Source organism: Cryptotermes secundus, unplaced genomic scaffold, assembly GCF_002891405.2.
Source record: "Cryptotermes secundus unplaced genomic scaffold, Csec_1.0 scaffold537, whole genome shotgun sequence".
Taxonomy (NCBI): domain Eukaryota; kingdom Metazoa; phylum Arthropoda; class Insecta; order Blattodea; family Kalotermitidae; genus Cryptotermes; species Cryptotermes secundus.
In genome coordinates, this window is record NW_019740661.1 from 2,523,324 (window position 1) to 2,539,641 (window position 16,318).

At 42.3% G+C, this 16,318-nt stretch overlaps 1 protein-coding gene across 2 annotated transcripts in view; it reads left to right on the forward strand.

Annotated features, from left to right (window-relative positions):
- The window catches only part of LOC111872509 (sodium- and chloride-dependent GABA transporter 2), a 36,280-nt gene that overhangs the window by 15,051 nt on the left and 4,911 nt on the right, over positions 1 to 16,318 (forward strand). For both annotated transcript variants that reach the window (XM_023866501.2, XM_023866502.2), the window contains exons 3-10: positions 3,531 to 3,665; positions 4,440 to 4,568; positions 6,814 to 6,916; positions 7,788 to 7,920; positions 9,727 to 9,965; positions 11,806 to 12,022; positions 12,927 to 13,079; positions 13,797 to 14,000. In XM_023866501.2, coding sequence (XP_023722269.1) covers positions 3,531 to 3,665; positions 4,440 to 4,568; positions 6,814 to 6,916; positions 7,788 to 7,920; positions 9,727 to 9,965; positions 11,806 to 12,022; positions 12,927 to 13,079; positions 13,797 to 14,000 — 1,313 coding nt within the window. The remainder of the gene's footprint in view (positions 1 to 3,530; positions 3,666 to 4,439; positions 4,569 to 6,813; positions 6,917 to 7,787; positions 7,921 to 9,726; positions 9,966 to 11,805; positions 12,023 to 12,926; positions 13,080 to 13,796; positions 14,001 to 16,318) is intronic.

A 16,318-nucleotide genomic window follows, 5' to 3' on the forward strand; every position in this document is an offset into this window, starting at 1 on the left:
CAGCACATGCCTTAGACCACTCGGCTACCGTGACCGGCATGACGCCACTTCACGAAACACAAATCTCAAATATACACAGTCACTAGGGATTAAACTTCAATCTCTTGTAATTAAACCAAGGTTCCGCAGTCTCATCCTCTGGCACATGGCACAGCCAAACAAAATGAGAGTCAAGAAATGTCTGCCTCTTATTGAACCCGTGTGTTCATTACGGACTTCGGGCCCCTACAGGATATTCAGGGGGGTTTTAGTCCCTCAACATAAATACTGTGACAGGATCTTAGCAAGTTAACAGCGGATTTATTCAGCATTCTCCTACATCATCATTCGTAAATCACTTCTACCGCTGAATCATGGGAGTTTCTGACCACTTCTCGCAGCGCAATTAATACCCGTGCCTCGTGTTCGATGGGCTCCCATTTCGAAAATACGACGGAGTGTCAGTAAATGGAATAAATGGCCGCGCCATGGCTCAAGCGGTTAGTCGCTGGCTTCCCCCCGCGGCGGCCCGGGTTCGATGCCGGGTCTGGTCAAATGGGATTTGTGGTGGACAAAGTGGCGCTGGGGCAGGTTTTCTCCGAGTACTTCGGTTTCCCCTGCTAATCTTCATTCCACCAAATTCTCCATCATCATAATCACCCGGGGCAGGTACAATAGGCCAATCAGTGGCCGCCATGCCGAGTGGACTCAGTTGGTTCCACCCTCCAATAAGCGAAGTTAAGAAATTTTTAATTTAAATGGAAGTAAAGCAGTTGTAATGGAAGTACTAATTGTTCGTTCATCCGTCACAACACAACAACTCTCAGAATCTCGTTCGCTTTAAGTGTGTATAACGAGTTTATTGATTTCAGTCGTACCTTGCTACATGTTTCGGCTTATGAAAAGCCATCATCTGGCAGATACGATATAACTAATACACTCGTATACACTAATAACTTATTCTTAAACTACTGAATAGCATTCTCTATGAATATGCTACAGTATTACAATTATTACTAATGCATCAGAGTTTCAGCATTTCGTCAAAATTAAAGCCACTACTATTCCTATATGGGCATTCAACCAGAATAAAAACTTTATGTTAACTGGTGTTTACAGATGTTCAGACAATAGTGCAAAATATAAACAATATAATTATAAATTACAAAGGTTTAAAATTAAAAAATCACTTAGATGCTCGAAGAAAGCAGTCTTCTGGGATGTGGCGCCGTGTAGATTGTGTTAACCGACGTTTCGGAGAAACATATAGCCTCCATCTTCAGGGTAGAAAAAAAAGAAAATCCGCGAGCGAGGAACCAGCGTGAGCAGGTGCACCGACTGAAGACAGCGTTCTTCATAGTCACAGCCGTGAAAACCTCAAATCTTACACTTAGACACTCAATTAAGATATTATTACTTCGTGTTTAAACGTCTCATGTAATGTAAGATTTGAGGCTTTCACGGCGGTGACTATGAAGAAAGCAGTCTTCTGGGATTTTGCACCGTGTATATGTGGTGTTAACCGACGTTTCGGAGGAACGTATCGCCTCCATCTTCAGGGTAGAAGAAAAAATATATAAGAAATCTGCAAGCAAAGAGACCGTGAGAACCGGTAAAAGAAGACTGCTTTTACCGGTTCTCACGGTCTCTTTGCTTGCAGATTTCTTATATATTTTTTCTTCTACCCTGAAGATGGAGGCGATACGTTCCTCCGAAACGTCGGTTAACACCACATATACACGGTGCAAAATCCCAGAAGACTGCTTTCTTCATCGTCTCATGTAATGTTACATATTACTGTGCGTCGTTGTAATCATGATGTTATAGTACCTGGCAATTTTACGGACATTGTTTCGGCTAGGATTTAGTTCTTATTTTTGTTTAATTCTCTTATGAAGCTGTTGTGATGTTGGAAATCAGTCGGTGTGCTCTTGTATACTGTTATTTTCCGGTCTGTTTTTGTATTTCATTGCTTCCTCTATTATCCGCGTTCTGTTAAGAGTCAGCTTGCAAGCTGACTTACTGCAAAGTTATTACTTTGAAATAGGCCCCAACTGCCTTCTTTCAAACCTTTACCTGGTCACACTCGCATCCTCTCATTTACGTTAAGCAGTCGAACATGACGGTTAAAGCAAAGTAAGAACGTCTTCTGGAACTACTGAAACCAGGTACTTCGCTAATGGTATTCAAACTCATTGCCGCTGAGCTAATTAGCTCAGATTATGAAAACTCTCTACAAAGCAGGAGAGGAATGTTGGGCTTAGTTCAAGGATGTAACCACTGGCCATCCCTGGTCGCAATGATTACGGTGATTTCTCCGTAACGCACAGGATGTAGCCCAACTCTTGACCCTGAGGCATGGTGTCACGTGACAGACTGCCTCATCACTAAACGTCCGCTATTATATACTTCAGCCTTAGGCTTTAGTAAATGAGGTAATAGACTAGAGCCAGACGCAACTCGCAACTAGGAAATGGAGCCCCGTTAGTGGCCATTTGAGAGATCTAGATGAGAGGATAACATTAAGATGCATTTTAAGGAACAGAATGTGAGGATGTGGACTGGATCGTGGTGGGATCCACAGGCAGGCTCTTTTTAATACGGTAATGGACCTTCCGGTTTCATAATAGCTGGGGGGGGGGTTCTTGTACATTATAATTTAGGTCAGAGATTCAGAATCCATGGAGCTTAATCTCCATTACTACTTCCTCTCGTCTTCTAGTGGTTGCCAGGAAGCCATGTATGATTTACTGAGTGAAACGATATATATTCAGGGATATTTCATCTCTAGGCAACGGCAAAACGGTTTCATGCATAAAGCGATATCTTATTACCATGACGCTTCAGAGCTATAAATAAAGCAAAAGATGTGTGACATCACACCCCTTTGCTTTTAGAATCTAACTTTAATAATATATAAGAATAGTTGTGTCTGTTTTCGGCAGTGCCCTAACTTTCGTTTATCAGCAACGTGGTAAAAATGCCCTGTCATTGCTTCTACTGTTCTTCTAAATTTATAAATATGCATGCAGAAGAATAATTTGATGCATACATTGTCAAGAATATTAAGTAAGATTGAAGTCCTCACAGCGTTAACTACGATAAGTACTACCTTCTGGGATGTGACGTCGTGTAGCTTGGTACAAGTTTACCGACGTTTCAGGAAATCATACTGCCTCCATCCTCAGGGTTCAAAAGTAAACCGAACAAACAAACACAGTGCTGTGTGAGAGTATCAACCCCTGATGAAGTAGCCAGAGGTAAACGTTGGATAGTAACTCAATCTTCACACAGTAGACCGTCAAAAAAAAACAAAAAAAAAAAAAAACGTCATGTAGCATCACCATGCCAGCTTCAAATCATAGAAAAACTTTAGTATTTCCTTCCAGTTTTTAAACAAAAATTTGGGAGAAGAAGGAGCATCGAACTACTGTGAGTACATTATAAACCGTAAGTTAAGTCAAGTGAGCTTCAGCTCTCTGTACCTGATGTGTATGCGAGAGAGACTAGCTTTAATTAAATTTGGTTGAACTATGTCCTCTGCATTTCAGGGGCCTTTCTAGTGACGTACGGTATCGCTATGATATTCTGCGGAATCCCCATCTTCTTCCAAGAAGTTGCGGTAGGACAGTACTTAGGAGCGGGAGGCATGACTTTAGTGGGTCAGTTATGCCCCATACTTCAAGGTGAGTGCAAGCATTGTCCCTTAAATTTCTGGACAGCTTAAGGCAGTGTACTGGTCAACAGAGACCAAGCCCTTGGCTGTATAACTGGAGGATAATGTAATGTAAAATGATCATGAGACTGAAAAATCAGAGGCCAGGACCCAAGGGGGCTGTTGAGCCAGTGAAAAGAAAAAATGTGCCTCCTAAGAGAACAATTTACATAGGATGATTTTTGGGCAAGAACTAACATAAATGTTGGAATGTTCATCATACACAATAATCACTCTCAAACAAATATTATTGGTGATCAAACTAAGAGGGAGGGGGACATGTAACACGAATGTACAAAATGAGAAATACGTTCATTTTAGTCCGAAAACCTGATGGGAAGATGCCAACTGAGAAACGGCGAAAAGGGCAAAAGAAACAGCGACTGAACTAATTCGTCTCAGGGTATCACGAAATGTCGAGTTCTTACGAACACGGCAATGAACCTTCGGGTAATTTCTTGACCATCAGTGTCTCAAGAAGGACTCTGCCGCACGCGGTTAGTTCTAGAAATGAGGAAAATGTTACTGATTCTGTATTTCAGCATCCCGTTGCAATTGTTCAAATTAGCGTCCATTGTTTATCTTCCGTCATAGTTTTAGTAAAATATCTGTAACATAAAAACACCTGAAGATGGCCGTTTGGGGCCGAAATATGTAGTGTTGAAATCTAGAATGTAGAGAGTGTTGCAATTTTGACGGAAGATAAACAACGGACACTAAAATGTGACTGTGCTTTTTCTTCCAGGTGTCGGCTACGCGACCATGACCATTGTGTTCTTCCTGGACATATACTACTGTATTATCATTGCGTGGACTATATTCTACCTGATCGCCACCTTCCTGAGACTTCCTGGACTGCCGTGGCAAACGTGCGGTACGTCTCAACTGTAACTCTGTATTGCCCACTGAGGCACTGCGCACGGCTGGTTCGAATCCTCTCGACGCACGGTTGTAGGCAGAGGCCTTTAGATGGGTCGATCCCTCGTCTAAGGAGTCTAAAAGATTTATACTTTCAAAAATAATTCTGAATAGAAAAAAAGGCCAGAGGGTGTAATCCGTGGCAGATGAGCTCTAAGCTGAGCCATGAGCCCTGAGGTTTGTACGAATGAAATTCACAACTTGCTGCAAAAAAAATAAATTTCAGCCTGTCTCGTCGTGCACGAGATGACGACGTTGGTGATCACGTCTGAGGTTTGGGTTGTCTACAACTTTGCTTGGAGAATATTTTATTAATTTGTAATTACTTTCTTTCTGAATATTTCACAATTTACGAAATATCATAGCCCCACATTTCTGGCGGATTCGCTCGGCTATTTATTGCTTCTAGATTTTCATTTCGTCATTGCTGACTTTTTAAGCTGTCCTATATATATATACAAAGCAAAATTTATGTTTACAATTAAAAGAACTGGTTACTGAATTCGAGTGCTTTTCCACTTTTTTACCACGACAAACACATCAGAGCTGGACTCATAAATATGTACTACAAATGAATGTGAGGCTACGGTAATCTTCGAGGGTCTCACAACGACCATCACTGACTGCTGAATATACGAGTCCGGAAATGTGACCACAGCGTAACAATTCTGTTTAATTATATCCAAAAACGTAAGCCTTGCGAAGAAAAGACTGTTTGGTCATAAAATGCTTTTTCCATTTTCTTTAAAACTTTCTTCGATAATACTTTTTGTCCATAAATATTTAGTGAGTTAAGGTCGAGGTGCGCGAAGAAACGCATAGGTCTTCATGCAAAGTCGTCGCTAAAACTGTCCAACCCAAATGAAAGTGAAATAGTTTGCCAGTTTCCCACAGAACTCTCCGATGCCATGTTCTATCCCCCCTTGAGTGGTTTCACGCATAAAAACGGACGAAGCCATAGTAAACACTCCTAAAAAGGGTGCAAAATACATGTATATTGTTTGCAGAGATATCCCCAAGCTTCATGTATGTCACAAACATGCCCTTCAGGTGCGCTAATAAATAGTCCACGGCCTGTGTGTATGTTGCGAGTTGCCATGACACAACATATCTCGAAAACCCACAACGGGGGTGAAACTTGGTCTCTCGTTCTAAGGGAGGATCATGATGATGATGTCATTATTTGAACCTATGAAAGTGTAAGTAACAGGAGGATACAGAAAATAGCACAGACCTAAAGAAGAGTTTCGTAATTTTAATCCTGATCACATACTATCATGGCATCAAATGAACAAGGTTCAGATTAACGGGACGTGAAGCAAGCATAGATGAAAGTATATGAAAAATTTCAGTCGGAAACCCTGAAGGAAAGGGACTACGAGTAAGAACTAGAAACAGACAGGTGAATATTAAAATTAATCTTGATATGGATGAGGAAGGTTCATTAAAGTGTTCACACGAGCTCACAATTAAGTGATAGGTCGAGTCAGATGAATCCACTCCATGTACTCATTCTCCTGTTTCTTCTTGGTATCTTCCCTTCAGGCTTTCCGACTAAAACAAATTATGAGGAATGTGGCGTGAACTTGTGAGCTGGATTCATGTAATTCACCGGCGGGCTCTTGTGAATACGGTAATGAACCCTCGGATTCCAGAAGACGCAGGGAAATCCTCGACAAGGTAGGCTACTCTAAGCTTTTCAAGAAGGATTCTGCTTTATGGAATTCAATACCCCCTCATTTTTGCGACTGCAATACTTTCTCCGTACCGTGAATGAGAAATGAGACATTAACCGATGGATTTTTTATGCTAGTTGGGGGGGACTAAGTCCCGTGTACTGCGGCCACTTCTGACCTATTGTACCAGCCCCAGATGATAGGTGAGGGTGATTGTGGAGCAATTGGTGGAATGAAGATCGGCAGGAGAAACCTGCCCCAGCGCCACTTTGTCAACCACAAATCCCAGACCCGGGATCGAACCCGGGCCGCCGCGGTGAGAAGCCAGCGACTAACCGCTTGATCTATGGCGCGGCCCAAGTCGATGGCTTAATAATACTAACAGGTCTATGTGGATATGGCTCTAGCTTCAGGTCCGGGGGCCCCAGTTTGTCCGTCCCATGTTCTGACAGTGTATATCTTTTGGGAAATGCCAGTCATCAGTGAAAGGACAGTGCATGAGGTTGTAACTTTCTCTGGTTGCAGACAACTGGTGGAACAGCCCCAACTGCTACACACGGGGAATGAACGCGTCCATTGTGCACAACTACACGAACCACACGACCACTCCAGTCGAGGAATACTGGGAGTAAGGCTACTGCTTCTGTTTCGTTTTGTAGCGACAGAGGGCCACAGGATAATGAGGCTACGCAGTCATTCATTTCATATTTACCAGCAAATTATTAGGTGTAACACTGAACTCGACTAACTCTGCTTATCTGAAGAGGAAGCAACACAAGCCCTGGGAAAATTACGTAACGAGAGCGTCTATAATTTGTACTTTTCACAAATCAGTACGGTGATCAAATGAAGGATGAGGGGAGGGAGTATATCATATCAGGCAGCAATAAGAAATGCACACAAAATTTAAGTCGAGGTACTTGAAAGGAAATGAACAATGTGTGAGGGTGTGAACGGGGCTCTCCTGCGTCAGAACATAGTCCAGTGGCGTGTTCTTGTGAACACGGTAAAGAATCTGATGGTTCCATTAAAGACGAGGGAATTCTTGGTTTGGACTTTGCTCCATGCATTCAGGTACTGGGTTCAAATGATTGTCGTCTAACCCATGTCAGTCTGAATACAGCCTCATATGCAGTGTAATCTGTTCCCCTGTTTCTTCTGTACCACAATATGAAATTCAACATGTACAGATAGTAATCCTTATAGACTCTTAACATGTCAGTTTGACTACTGGTCATTTAGACATCATGATTCCTGATGATGACATAGTCTCAGTCGAAACTTATCGTACAACAAATAGATTTATGTGTGATGAATACTTAGCATGGACACCACAACGTGCTCAGAGTGAAATGATTACAAGATCGATCACTGATTCCCGGAACTTGGCCCTCTTTAACATTCTGTACTTAGCACCAACTATTTTAATATATAAGCTTGCAGGTTACTTGCTGTCGGTAGGACACGTCGCTCTACACATGTTCTCATCCGCTTTGCAGGAAGAGGGTGCTCCAAATCACGGACGGTATAGATGATCTTGGGGGAATGCAATGGGAGCTGTTGGGGTGCCTCGTGCTCGGATGGGGGCTCGTATACCTCATCATCTGGCGCGGCCTGCACGCCAGTGGCAAGGTGAGGCTGTGACCACTCCCCACCTCTTTCAGTGTTGCTCCAGGTTTGGAATCATTTCTCGGTATTCTTGAGCTGAAGGCAGGAGAGGTCGTGGCCCATCTGAATTCGAATCTCAGACCGTATGAGCGGAGGTTCTACAGGGTCTCAGGTTCTCTTCATTATTTTTTTTTTGCTTTCTGCAGTTCTCCCCCCAAGTTTAAAGGCTATTATGATATTTACATGTTTGTTGTTTATTTATTGCTGTTCCTTATTATTATTATTATTATTATTATTATTATCATTATTATTATTAGCCTAAGATAAAATGGGTAAAATTATTCATGCGCGTAAGCTCAACGCCTTGAAGACATATGGTGGACAGAAAGTAAAGCTCCAGACACTCTTAACCTGCAGGTCAGTAATCAATAGCTTAACGCTCAGACTGTTCTACCTCCAGGGAAACAATTCTGGGTATTAAATGGATAGAGCATCTAGGTCGTTGGCCTTAATTAACAATTATACTCGTATTATTATAGCTGGCCATTAACGTGCATGCGGGCTGCATTTTGCATTGCTATATGACTAAAACTGGAGTCATAAATGGTGATGAACGCCATCCGTTGACCACTAAGGGTCAGAATCCACTGCATTTAGCATTATCACTGCCGGGTCTAGTTCACAAGAATTTCCTCCGTGTTTCCCCTGGCAGAAGTATATCCAGTTCATAAGCCACGTGATTTATCGTCACTTCTCGTGACGTGGCCTTCTTTCCCAGCAGACGGACTCAACAGGCCAGCGCTGCTGAGGACATTTCTTGCAACCTCTCCCAGTCTTTGTAAAATTCTGTTTGTAACTTTTGACGTCAAATATATTTCCAAAAATTTCTTGAAAACCTTCCGCGCAATATCTTTTATTATCGATACCGACTTTGAGGACCACCCAATCTCCTATCCAATGGATGGCGGCCGTGAAGCTGACCACTCACCTCCGTGTGCTGCAGAGATCAAGAATATGAGGATTTATACATTAATCGCCCCATACGTGTTCATAGCATCGTACTTAATGAACTGAGCACAGGGACACATTTACCTTTACCTCTTCTGCAATTGTTTTGAAGATATTTTTATTTTTGTAAAATGTTTGCTCGTAGTTGGCCTGTTGTTTCTTGTAAAAGTATTCTTTCACATTCTTGTGTAATATTCTGTTTATTTCATAACATTTTTCCTTAACATCCTTCTTTTTTTTTTATTTTCCAGCTCCGTTTGCGTCTTCTGGAACGCAACACGATAAAGAGCTCTACAATTTGGAGTCTTTGCTAAATATTATTAGGCGAGCTACTCAATGAGGATGCGATGGGCCGGGCATGTAGCACATATTTGAAAGATGATGAATGAATACAAAATATTAGTTAGAAACCTCGAAGAAAAAAGTCCTTGAGATACCTATGTGAAAATGGGAGGAAAATCTTAACTCTGATCTTAAGAATTAGGGAGTGGACTAGATTCTGCTGAGAATTACTGTTTTTTTGGACTGTGTCCATCGTCCGGTATTCTAGAAGCTAGTAAACACAACGTTTCAGAAACAGGATGTGTTTCCGAAAAGTTATGTTTCTAGTCTCTAGAATACCATAGAATGATCAAAGCCTAAAACCCAGTAATTCTGAGTATTATACACCATCGTCAGAAGCCTTCAGAATCTATTTAGACTCATCTGGTTCAGGGTAAAACCAAGTGGGGGGGCTCTTGTAAACATGGCAATGAACCCTCGGGTTCCGTAATAGGAAATAATTTCGTAAACAGCTAAGCAACTACCAGCTTGTGCCTACAGATCATCTGGTTCACGGCCCTGTTCCCCTACGCGGTGCTACTCGTGCTTCTGGTTCGCGCCGTGACGCTCAACGGCGCCGATCAGGGTCTACTGTATTATGTGACGCCGCGCTGGGAAGAGCTCCTGGGGCCTGGGCCCTGGATAGATGGCGCGACGCAGATCTTCTTCGCCTACAGCATCGGTACCGGCGCCCTACCGGCACTGGGTTCTTACAACAAGTTCCACCACAACTGCTACAAGTAAGGATGGTAACCCCATGACGACCGGTGTTGCGGCAGATTAACAACTGAACTGCGAGGCTCAGTTGGTAGAATGGAGGGAGGCTGCCACATTATATATAGAAATGCACCCAAAATAAGCAAAACTGATCTTCTTACAACTGCTGACGTTTTGGACAACATCCATCGTCCTATTTTAAAAACAGGAGTCAGAAAACTGTAATGAGATATGTTTAAGTGACAACGTAGTTAATGAAATGAGGTAATGAGATATATTTAAGTGACAACGTTGTTAATGAAAAGAGGTAATGAGATATGTTTAAGTGACAACGTAGTTAACGAAAAGAGGTAATGAGATATGTTTAAGTGACAACGTAGTTAATGAAAAGATGTAATGAGATATATTTAAGTGACAACGTAGTTAATGAAAAGAGTTAATGAGATATGTTTAAGTGACAACGTAGTTAACGAAAAGAGGTAATGAGATATGTTTAAGTGACAAATTGGTTAACTGAAAAAGGAACTGAGAAACGTTTTGGCGACCACGTGTTCCACAGAAAAGGCGCGAAAAGAAAACGTTTCAGCTACCTCGCATTTATAATACCGGTAATGGAATATCAAGTTTTTATTTTCTTCCTCTTCCTCCTCCTCTTCCTCATCTGGTTAGGAAAGGAAGTTCATTGACTGTTGGACGAAGGTGGTTCAATGATGGGTAGGGGGGGAGAGGCGAAGCCGGATTTTACACAATCTGTATCCGTCTTCAAGGTAAACATTCTAGGGGCGTTCTGTTACTATGAAGAATTGCTTGATGATACGTGGACGGCACATCCGGAGATTGCCTGTAACTTCCATTCCGTTGAAGTCGATGCTATGTTTTATCTCTGCAGAATGTTCATTCAATCATGGCTTCTTCTCCAATATAATGCGACAGCTGAATAAACGCTGCACAAACCCTTCACAATATCTTTAACCCTGAAGACGGAAACTGCAATGTTTGTCGAAACAACAAGGCTTTGTGCCGAAAGCCGAGGCCACTGCTTAACAAAATGAACAGAGATCAAGTTGAGCTCTAGGAGCTAGGGGCCGCTGTGAGTCAAGCTGTAAGTTCGCTCTTCACTTTTCGTTTAGACCGGTGAGTATGATATTGTACTGATATCCGTTCCCTCATCTCGGAGTCGAAACACTGCGCCTGACGGATGGATGCAAGGGTCCATGCAATTTCTGTTTTCACNGTATTCGATATAGCGAATATTATTTCACACTCGCTCTTACAATCACCCAAATTACAATCTGACGATTACTGCTATCTGCAGTATCACAAATAGTACACTCCAAATACCACAATACAACAGACTGGTTGCTGGCTAACTCGACGATAGGTCCAGGACTCGCTGACTGACTCAGTACAACTCTGCGGTAGCCACACTAGAACTGACTGTGAATAGCCTTCGCTGCTCCCTATGTAGCCTCGATCGGANATGTTCATTCAATCATGGCTTCTTCTCCAATATAATGCGACAGCTGAATAAACGCTGCACAAACCCTTCACAATATCTTTAACCCTGAAGACGGAAACTGCAATGTTTGTCGAAACAACAAGGCTTTGTGCCGAAAGCCGAGGCCACTGCTTAACAAAATGAACAGAGATCAAGTTGAGCTCTAGGAGCTAGGGGCCGCTGTGAGTCAAGCTGTAAGTTCGCTCTTCACTTTTCGTTTAGACCGGTGAGTATGATATTGTACTGATATCCGTTCCCTCATCTCGGAGTCGAAACACTGCGCCTGACGGATGGATGCAAGGGTCCATGCAATTTCTGTTTTCACACAATCGGCTTACGCTGTCCATACTTGCTTCTGCCTATAGGGACGCTCTCATCACGTGCGTGGTGAACACGCTGACCTGTCTACTGGCCGGCTGTGTGACCTTCTCCATCCTGGGCCACATCGCCCTGGAACAGGGGGCGGAGGTGTCTGACGTGGTGAAAAGTGGACCAGGGCTTGTTTTCCTCACGTACCCCGAGGTGGTGCTGAAGCTTCCCGGTGCTCCCGCTTGGGCGGCCATTTTCTTTTTCATGCTGGTGGTACGTATAACATAACTCCATGGAGAAGCTTATAATCGTTCAGTAGGCCATAAGATTTCCCAACCTTTTGTGTGAACCGCAAGTTCATTTCAGCGTTCACATCGCCTCATCGTCACACCTTATTTCGTTCACATACATTTTAATTTCATCCTACCGTCTACTTCAAGCGGTATGTTTCTTTCAGATTTTCCGGTGAAATACTGTAAGTATTGTTATCAGGAAGACTTGAGAATGAATATCCGTCTAATAGTGTTCAGATTCAAACTCACTATCTCCCGAATACAGACGCAGATGGACAATTTGACGTAACAAGGAACATGAAGTAGCCATAATGGATTTGAGGTTTTTATAGCGAGCCATCCCAGCATCATAATTAGTAAAGAAGCTGCAAAGATGATATCCCTCAGAGTGTGTCAGAAGACGAAACTGCGAAATAACAAAATTAGGAATGATAGACTTAGCTGGACTCGATATGCAGAAAGAATGGCACCTCATACTAGACCTCGAGAAATAATGAATTATGTACTAAAAGAAGAAGACTCACTGAACGCCCGAAACTGCGGAGTTTACCGTGACAGGATTGAAGGCCAAAACCTTGACGTTTATGACGGTGATAACAATATATCCTATGCTTTTACTGTTCTGAAAATTAGACGAGAAGTTTTGTCTTTGTTTTCTTTTTCCATGTCCTCTTCCCTTCTTTGCAGGTACGGGCCTCGCGGCTGGCCGATCCCTTATCTAAGACGTCTTACCAAATGTCTAGAACATTAATTTCTTCAGTCATTAATAAATAATAATGACAGGCCTGAAGGACAAGAATTTCATCCTTGTATTTTGATGTTATTTAAGAAACTACTTGGCCCATTTGTACCAGCAAATGTACAGGGCTTTGTTCTCTTTATAGATCCTTGGAATCGACAGTGAATTTTGCATCGTAGAATCGTTTGTCACAGGAATGGTCGACAACTGGCCGGAAGTACTGCGCCCTCACCGGAAGAAGTTCACATTTGGGATGTGTGCTGTCATGATGGCGCTCGGAATTCCGATGGTTACACATGTAAATGCACTTAGAGTCAACTTTCAATATTATTACTGTGATCTAATCAAGGAGGATGTGATGGGCGTGATACGTAGCATGCAAAGGAAGATAGGATATTATTAGCAAATTTTAGTCGAAAAATCAGAAGGGAACATTACTTGCGAGTCGGAATTACTGGGTTTTTGGACTTTGTTCATCGTCCTGTGTTCCAAAGAACACTAACGAACGTAACGTTGCGGAAACTGGTTCTGTTTCGGTCCACAGATGAGGCGGTGGGAGATATCTACTCTGTTGGGTCCGTAAGAAGACGCTAACATGTCACTGGATAATCTCACACAGTCCAAAGCCCAGTAATTACAAGAGTTACACACAATCACCAAAAACCTTTGCAGTCTACATAACTAGCTAGTTGTATATTGGATAACAGTATTAAAATTGACCTAAAATATGGTGCAATGTTGTTGTTTGAAATTATTTGGTTCAGAAATAAGTATAGTGGCGTGTACTAGGTGGAGAACCCTCGAAACCCATTAAAGGCAGGGAGTTCCTTGATCGGCTGAGCCACTATCAGTACTTTAAGATGCCCTGTTCTCCATGGAGTTATTTACTTACCTTATTCGGCTCCCAGTATCGTGACTGTCATTAGACTATGCTCCGGGTTTCAGCCAGGAAACACTAACCGTACGTTCGGCTTTCTTATGGAAGCTATTTCTATTACAATTTCTTCGTTTACAGGGTGGAGCGTATATCTTCCAGCTGATGGACTTCTACTCAGCCAGTGGCATGTCACTATTGTGGGTCTGCTTCTTCCAAACTATCGCCATTTCTTGGATATTCGGGGCACAGAAATTTATCGACTGTGTTCAGCAGATGATGGGCATCCGGCCCAACAAATTCTGGTATTTCTGCTGGGTTTTCTTTGCCCCTGTAGTAATGGTGGTAAGTTTCTGCTATATATAATTTAGCCCAGCGCATAAATAATATTGTTAATACGAGCCTGAAAAAAAAACGGTTATGGGGAAAATGGAGGTTGGTTCCAGTTTCTTAAACTAGTCATTAGATTGAGATAAACATTCAGGTTTACTCTAAGGCCACTTTACCCACAGCGAAAATCTTTGGTTTGCCATTGGATAGAAGGCTGGTCGAACCCCACAGCCGTCTTGATACAGTGATGACAAAGAGAAAAATCCTTGTCTCTGCTAAGAAATGAACCCCGGTCTTCCAGCCCGTAGCCAATCACTTTACTGACTTTACTTAAACACCTCGTGTTTAAGACGCTGTAGACATTTTAGAACATATCACGACAGAAAATCGACGTCAATATACGAGTACAGTCTGATTTACTGACAATGTCGTTAAATACAATACAAAAACAAATACAAGTACAACAGAAATGTTTGAGATCTAGCAATGAATGAAGCTTCAGACCTTCCCTGTCGACACTTCTGCGACACTGAGGCTAGAGGACTAAGCAGACGATCACAGTGGCCACTCGGCCTAAGGCATGAACCGCCTTCGCCCGCTCGAACATTGTGATCATGGGCTCGAATTCCATTCGAAACATGGATGTCTGTGCGTTTATTCTGTGATTGTGTCATTCTGTGTGTAGGTAGCGGCCTTGCGATGGGCTGATCCACCGTCCAAGGAGTCCTATCGATTGTGTATAGATTAAGAAACTGACAAAGTGGCCAAGGTTCAAGAGGGCTGTAGAGCACTAAGAAGCAAATTAGAACAAAGTCATTAAGAACGGCGGGACTGACAAAATGAGAACCGCGCAAACAATTCATTTGTATGTGTTGCCTTGCTGAGGCAAGCAGAGCTTAGGTATTCCTGCGATTGAACAACGGTTAGCACGAAAGAGCAAGAGGTGAGGACATGACCTAAGAACTGGGTGTCTGAAGCTTTCACGGCAGAATGAAACCTAGAACAATCAGCTGTGTAAAATGGCTAAGATTTCCCAATGTTTCGGGGACCATGTCTGTATTCATCATCAGGATATGATTTGACTATGGTCAGAGACAGAGACAGGATTTCTCTACGACTGGTGTTCTACGGCCAGTCAGCCCATCCTGGCGTCGAATTCCTTCTGAGGCATATGATCAGATATTTCATTTCTTACAAACTGGACCGTTAACGTTAAAATCGTCGTTTGGCTTATTCTCTGATGAGAGGATGGATCTGTCCTTTGTGAATGCCTTAGTCCTTGCTAAGTGTTCAGATTGTTAAGTATTTACAGTTACAACGTAACGTAGAGGAGCCCGCTTAACTTATGCTGTAATAGTAGCTTATTACTTGAATGGAAGTAAGTTTGACCGCCGCCAAGTATAAGCCTCTTACATTTTTTGTGTCCGGTTTCGCCTTATCCTGTGCTGCGAATGTTTTCATTCTCATGATTTTGTTCGACTTCTGCTTCTTGCCTGCATAATTTTGTGGTACAATCATGTCCGTAGGGTTGTTTAAAATCCACGCGCGATTGCGAACCGCTGTACGTTTTGAATAATTACTCACGGTGCGGAGAACCTTGTTTTCTAGGCGCTGGAATTTCAGAAGATGGGTACATGCCCCAAATTCCTAGGCAGAGAAAGTTTAAAAATCATTGGCCTAATCAGTGTTTCATGTATGGTTATTTTAACATAGCGCTTAATGGCTCACTTGTGAATACAGACTAGATAATAAAAAATGTTATGAAGGCCTTGGCTTCGATCATTCCTACCTGCAACATGAAATTCTCTCATCAAAAATTACAAATTGGATATATTAGTTGATCCACAAAGGGGATGTCAGGTACATTCAGTGTACGATAAAACTGAACCGGCCTAAGTCTCAGGTTGAGTTTCATATTCATTCATTTTCATGTGCCAGCGGTCACATCAAGTTTGAAACTGCTGATACCCGAAGAATAATTCTTTAACAGATATGACAGTGCGTAACACTTCCCATACTGCACTTACAGTTCCACCTGTATAATACAAAGCCACATAAAAGTGAATCAGGGATTTATGATTAAGCTAAAAAGAAAATTACGAATAATGAACCAAATAAAACTTTCGTAAAGTTACTCCAGCACCACGAAAACATAATTAGTATGATCGGAGATTTCCCAGATCATGCCCTCCCAATGCGCAGGTCGCGGACACATTGCGACCCGCGGTAAATAAGTTATAAACAATAAAACAAAGATATACGTCGGTACCAACGCATAAGACCTCAAATGAAGATCAGATTCACAAAAACAAAAAAGAACGTGACTCAGATTC